At 39.1% G+C, this 7323-nt stretch overlaps 1 protein-coding gene across 2 annotated transcripts in view; it reads right to left on the reverse strand.

Moving 5' to 3' along the window:
* LOC102428309 (24-hydroxycholesterol 7-alpha-hydroxylase) overlaps positions 1 to 7074 on the reverse strand; it is a 67676-nt gene extending 60602 nt beyond the window's left edge. Inside the window, exon 1 of one of the 2 annotated variants that reach the window (XM_023763341.1) lies at positions 6773 to 7074. In XM_023763341.1, the coding sequence (XP_023619109.1) occupies positions 6773 to 6949 (177 nt within the window). In that variant the 5' untranslated portion in view covers positions 6950 to 7074. The remainder of the gene's footprint in view (positions 1 to 6772) is intronic. The other variant, XM_006099700.3, reaches the window with a different exon arrangement.
* Positions 7075 to 7323: the final 249 nt, after the last annotated feature.

Here is a 7323-nt window from a genome sequence, read left to right on the forward strand (position 1 = left end):
GTGTAGTTGTGATGCTTGTATTTTTTTTTATTAAACTTTTTATTTTGAGATAATGTAGACTAACATGCAGGTGTAAGAAATAACAGAGATCCCATGTACCCATCACTCTGCTTCTCCTAGTGTTAACACCTCTCAAAGTGATAGTACAGTATCATAACCAAGCTACTGACATTGATAAAGTCAAGAAAATATGTCCCTTTTATAGCCACACCCATTTCCCTCCCAGGCCCGACTGCTCCTTAACCCTTGGCAGCTACTAATCGGCTCTCTATTTCTAACAGAGTACTGAATTTTAACAATGTTATAGAAATAGAATCATATAGTATGGGGACCTTTGGGATTGTCTTTTTTTCACATGGCATAATTCAATTGAGATCCATCCACATTGGTGTATGTATCAATAGTTCATTCCTTTATATTTTGAGTAGAATTCCATGGTATGAATGTACCACGGTTTGTTTAAACATTGTTGAAGGATGTTTGTGTTCTTTTCAGTTTCAGACCATTGCAAACAAAGTAGCTATAAACATTCATGTACAGGTTTTTGTGTGAACATAAGTTTTCATTTCTCTAGGATAAGTTCCCAGAATATGAACCAGCATTTCCATCAGCAATTTTACCATCTTACATTTTGTATTTCCACCAGCAATGTATGAATGACCCAGCTTCTTTGTATCCTTATTAGCCTTTGGGTGCTGTCCTTATTTTCTATTTAGCCATTCTGATAGGTATCTCGTGATATTCCATTGTGGTTTTAATTTACATATCCCTAATTACTAATGATGTTGAACATTTTTCCATGTGCTCATTTGCCATCTGTATATCCTCTTCAGTAAACAGTAAATTGCCTGTTCTTGACATCTGCCCATTTTTAAATTGGACTGCTGTGTTTTTTCTTTAATCTGGAATGTTGAGAGTTCTTTATATATTCTAGATCAGTGGTTCTCAACCTTCCTAATGCCGCAACCCTTTAATACAGTTCCTCATGTTGTGGTGACCCCCAATTTCATTGTTACAAATTGAACATAATTAAAGCATAGTGATTAATCACAAAAACAATATGTAATTATATATGTGTTTTCCGATGGTCTTAGGCGACCCCTGTGAAAGGGTCGTTCGACCCCCAAGGGGTCGTGACCCACAGGTTGAGAACCGCTGTTCTAGATACTAGTCCTTTGTTAGACATGTAGCTTGTAAATATTTTCTTTCAGCCTATGGATTGATTTTCATCCTCTTAACTGGGGACTTTCATGCTAAATATTCCTCTTTAACAAACGAAATATGTTAATATTTACTTTTGAGCTTGCTTCCCATTTCCTCTCATGTATTCCCCTGCCACAGTGAAGGTGAATGCTCCAGGGCATCTAAAATTATTTTTAATTCACCTATGTAAAATGTAACCTAGACATAATAGAAGGATGAAAAACAAAATTAAACATTATTTTTTGAAAAAGTTACTTTGAAGAAAATAAAACAGGTTTAAAGGAAAATAGAAAAGCATAATGGGTTAAAAAAATACTCACACTCTGACTACCTCAACCCAACCAGGAGTGTGTATTGTGGAAGGTGCACAAACACTAATATAAAGGAAACAGTGGGGCCAAAGCTATTCATGGGGTTAGGAAACTAGACATATTTATGCCTTTAGAATATAAAACTATTTGGAAAAAACACATACACACCACTATATTTTAAAGAAGAAGACGGACTTCTAATTTTGATAGCAACATTGTGGCAACTTCTTTCCGAATTTTTCCACTTCTTTCCTGGAAACTACACAAAGCCAAAAGGAGAATGAAACAAACATATGCACAAGCAACAGACTCAGCTAAACAATAAGAAGAAAATCTACACACTACAAAAGCCACCACACCTGAAACCAGCAGAATTGGCAGTGGAAGCTCTAACAGTATAGCGGGGAGAATGAGCAATGTCCAGAGAGTTCAATACTGAAAAGCTCAGAAGTATACCCTCCGGGATAGGAGAAGGCAAAACTCAGAGCTAGAACCACTGGGCGAGGGGCTAAAATAAGCAGGCCGTGGATATTGAGGGAACTAGCAAAGGATAACACAGAAGCTATTCAGAGGGTTCCAGAAGCAGCATCTTCTAAACGTGAAGAGGCACCTGAGAAGACAAGAGTCCTATCTCTTAGTAGCAGCAGCTATGGGAGAAAGGCAGTGAGAGTTCAAGTGTGGAAGGGTAGGTCCCGAAAGGCAGGAGCCATAGATCATGCATGCGAGGAGGCGCTATGGTTTTACTGTAGCAAGAGAGGATAGAAAACGTAAGCTGAGAAACTTGGAAAGCAACTACTTCTAACCAAAACCTCTTGTTGACAGCTAGTCAAAGACAACTCAACTCCTTAAAATATGGTTAAACAAAAGGGAAAAATTCAGCACTATAAGAAAGAAAAGAATACCCTGATAAAGAAACGCACTGAAAGGATGTTGCTAAAGAGTACATGAGAATTGAAATGCAAAATTATTGTTGTGATTTGTAAAAATTAACCTAATAATTGCAGTTGGAAAGAAAATAAAGCAGGAATATAAAGAAACCATGGGGAAAAAAATAGCCAGACAAAAGAGGAAAGTTAGGAAATACAGGAACTCAGGAAAGAAAGACACAATAAAGACATTTCTGAATAAAAGGAAACAATTACATGGAGTACAAGTGAGGCTATACACCCCACACAAAAAGGTCTAAGGAAAAGAGAGTATAGAAATGTGAGAAATGCAAAATAGAAAATAGAAATAAAGGTGAAAATGATTACAAGGGAATGACAGCATAGGAGACAGGCCAAGGAGATTAAACCGATGCATAATTGGACCTCTTTCCCAAACTCCAAATTCATTTATCCAACTGCTTATCTCAACATCTCCACTTGGATGGCTTGGATGTCAAAATCCCAAACTTCTACAGATCTAAAGCTGAACTTTCCTTCCAATGAGTTCTTGCAATCTTGTCCATTTCATTTGATGGCAATCTACTGTCTAGTAGTTTCTCAAGCTAAACTTCTTGAAGTCACCTTTGCCCTTTTCATTCTCTTACACACCACATTCAATAACCAATAAATCTTGTTGCTTCTACCTTCAAAATATACCCGGCTGTTTCTCTAACTGCCACTGCTATCACCATGGCCAAAACCATCATGACCTTCAGCTTGAATTACTGCAATAACCTTCAAATTATTTTCCTTCTTTTATCCTTAGGTCCCTGTTTTTAACAGAGCTGCCAAAGTGACCCTTTAAAATTTAAATCAGATCATATTACTCCACTGCTCAAAACACTCAAAAGTTTTCCTACTTCACTCATAATTACAAATATATTTACACTTTCAATCTGATAATTTATAGGTATACTGTACACACAGAAATGACATTTATTGCTGTATTATTTATAATAGCAAAATATGAGAGGAAAAAACATGTCCATCATTAAGGGACTGTTTAAGTGGACTATGTTTCAGGGAATACTTTGCAGGTTTTATTTCTGTGTAGGATGTGGTAGGACCAGGTGAGCCAAGGTTCTTACTGCCAATTTAAAAAAGGTGAATAAATTCTAAAGATCATATTTTTAAAAGCATCAGAGAACTGGGGATACAATAAAAACTAAATTGGCTAAAACTCCACAAAGGAGAGAATTGTACAGAAGTGAAAAAACAATAGTTCACTATTTATTTCCCTGGTGAATTCTGGGTATGGTCTGAAGGTCAGAACTGAAATAGGCACCTTTGGAAAATCAATAGTTAACATCATACTTAATGGTAAAATGTCGAACATTTAACCTAAAATTAGGAAAAAGACAAGCTTGTCAACTCTCATCACTTTTATTCCACAATATATTAGAGCTCCCACTGATTGTAGTAATGCAAGAAAAATAAATAAAAGACATAAACATCATGGCGGAGGTGGGGAGAAAATAAATTTATCTCTTTGCAGGACAGATTGTTAATGTATAAAAACTCTTAAGAATTTTACAAAATAACTACTAGAACTAATAAGTGAATTTAGCAAGGTCACAGGATACAAAGTTAATATACAAAAAAAACTAAAACCCTGTATTTTTTATGTGCCAGCAGGATACAATTAGAAAGTAAAAGTGAAAACAATTTTATCTATAACTAGAGGCCCAGTGCACGAATTCATGAACCAGTGGGGTCCCTCGGCCTGGCCTGTGGGATCAAGCCAAAACCAGCTCTCTGACATCCCCCCAGGGGTCCCGGATTGCAAGAGGGCGCAGGCCAGGCCGAGTGACCCCACCAGTGCACGATCAGAACAGGCAAGGGATGCAGAAGGTTGGCCAGCTGGGGAGAAGCCACTCGAGGGCTCCAAGGCATGCCCGGCCCTCTCGCTCAGTCCTGATCAGCCAGACCCCAGCAGCAAGCTAACCTACCAGTCAGAGTGTCTGCCCCCTGGTGGTAAGTGCACGTCATAGCAAGTGGTTGAGTAGCCTTAGCATATCATTACCATATTATGTTTTAATTGGTTGAACAACCAACTTGTCAACTGGACACTTAGCATATTCGGCTTTTATTATATAGGATAACCCTCAAAATATAAAATCCAAAAGAAAGTAATTAACAATCACAGGCAAGCCCTCATTGCAAAAAACTACACGTAATTTCTGAAAGAAATTAAGTAGCTAAATTAAGAGATATACAGCATTCAAAGAACAGAAGAATTAATATTGTTAAAAAGTCTATTCTCCCCTAATTTTTCTACAGGTTTAAGAAACTTCCAATCATAATTCCAGCAGTCTTTATAATAGAAATTGACAAGCAAATTTTAAAATTTATATTAAAATTCAAATTTAAATCTTGAATGTTAAGGCAATTACAAAAAAAATATAGAGAACTTTCACTACCTGATTTAAAAACTTACTATAAAAACACAGTTTTTAAGACAATTCAATGTTCATAAAGGAGTGGTCATATAAATCAATGGAATAGGAGAGAAAAGCTAGAAATAGAACTACACATACACAGTCAACTAATTTATGAAAAACTGCAAAGGCAATGCCATGAGGAAAGTCCTTCAAGAAATGATACTGGAACATCTGGACATCCAGATCAGGGGGGAAATGAACCTCACCCCTTACTTATACCACACACCCACAAATTAATACAAAGTTGATCATAGCCCCAAATGAAAAATGCAAAAGTATAAACTTTTTAGAATAAAATAATCTTTTAACCTTGATTGACCTTTTCAGACAAGCTTGTAAAAACATTCCCTAAACATTAGGAGGGCAATATCCTATATGATATGCAAATTGACCGAATGGCGGAACGACGGGTTGCTATGATGCGCACTGACCACCAGGGGGCAGACGCTCAACACAGGAGCCCTGGGCGGGGCTCACGGCTAGCGAGTGCAGCAGCGGTGGCAGGAGCCTCTCTCGCCTCTGCAGCAGCGCTAAGGATGTCTGACTGCTGGCTTAGGCCCACTCCCTGGGGGGCAGACCTAAGCCATCAGTTGGACATCCCCCGAGGGCTCCCGGACAGCGAGAAGGCGCAGGCCAGGCTGAGGGACCCCCCCCCCCCCGAGTGCACGAATTTCATGCACCAGTCCTCTAGTATGTATATAAAAGGCTAATATGCAGAGTGTCCCCTCAGGAGTTCGACTGGGAGACTGGGAGTTCAATCACTCGCTATGATGTGCACTGACCACCACAAGGTGGTGAGGAAGGAAGGGAGAAAGGCCCCGGCCAGCAGCCGGAAGGTCCCGATAGACTCTGATTGCCGGCCAGGCCTAGGGACCCCACCCATGCACAAATTTCGTGCACTGGGCCTCTAGTAAGAGATAAAGGAGAATTTATTTTAAATATACTGTTTTGCCTCTATTAGACTAGCAAGAATTATGGTTCCTTGTGTGGGCCAGGATAAGAGAAGCTAGGCAATCCCCTACCTACACTCAAAAGGAAAGAAAAAGTGTATTCTGCTAAATCCTTTTGCAAGGGTAAAATGGCAACATAAGCAATGTAAATGTTCATGTTCTTTGGGTACTTCCATTTTTAGGAATTCATTCTGAGGAAACAATCGGCTAAGTGAAAAAAGCAACACACACACACACACACACACACACACACACACTATATATATGTATTTTTACACAAACACACATACACTCCAGAATGTTTAGTGAAGCACTGGTTGAAATAAATTAAAAAAAAAGTTGGCAGTATTCTATAAACTCTTTTTGCAAGATATACTATATTTGAAAAAGTACAAAAACATCTACTACAACAACCATTACTAATCTTCTTAGTGCCCAGTGAAAACGGATTTCATCATCATTAAATAACAGCAGTCGAGAATACGGGGCCAGCAAAATTTGTAAAGACCAAGTTGGTAGCAATTTTTTTTTTTTACAACAAACTCCTATTTGGATACTAATTTACTATGCGTTTTCATAAATTGAAATTACACTTGTCTTTCCCAATTACTGCAAGCATTTACTTAATATGTATACAAAGGATTTTTTAAAGATGAAGTAATTAGCACTCATCATAGGTTGCATCCCATAATGTCTGCTTCCCAAAGGGCAGTTAGTTGCAAGCTGCATTGTACTTCATAACTGATAAAAATCTGTTTGGTTTTTAAAAACCATGCATAAGACATAGCTGTAGGTTGAGAAATTCATAAATGACTAGATCGTTTAATTGAGGGCAGCAGATATGTTCCCCGTGTTCTAACATTACATGTGAGATCCAATGAAAGAAAATAAAAAAGTAAACATTACCTTCTCTGGTAACCCCACCTGCTAAGGCCTCTTACCTTGATTCTTGCTTTCTCTATAAATTCTAGAGGGGCTTTCCCAAACTCAAATGCAGCTCCAATCCAAGGAATCCAGCCGCTGATGCACGGGGGTCCGCTCAAGTTCTTCCATTGAAGGAATAACAAAAGAGCAACGCAACCTAGGATTATAATCACTGACGGGAAAATTAGTTCCATGTTTTTGTCTAGCACCTTCCAGAATCAAAGAAGGAAAAGTCCTGCTGCCATGGCACTTGTTCCTTCCCTCTGCGAATCGGGAGCACCGACTGGACCTCGAAACCTTTCCTGCTGCAACTTTTGCAGCTTTCTTTGCCTTTCTAACTGTAGTCGCCTTTCCCCGCCCCAGTGTTTAGATGACTTTTGCATCATCGCTCCCTCCCACTTCTCTTTCAGGTCTTGGCCAACCGGTTCGTCGTGCTGAAGCTGGACCGAGGTCGAAGGGCGGGTTCCGAGTGGCCAAGAGGGGGAAAAAAAACCCACGCGTTGTTGCCATGGATACCGGGACCCAGCGAGCGCGTAGATTGCGGCCAATCAGAGAACGCGGCCCGAGA

This window comes from Myotis lucifugus, unplaced genomic scaffold, assembly GCF_000147115.1.
Source record: "Myotis lucifugus unplaced genomic scaffold, Myoluc2.0 scaffold_281, whole genome shotgun sequence".
In the NCBI taxonomy this organism is placed as follows: Eukaryota; Metazoa; Chordata; class Mammalia; order Chiroptera; family Vespertilionidae; genus Myotis; species Myotis lucifugus.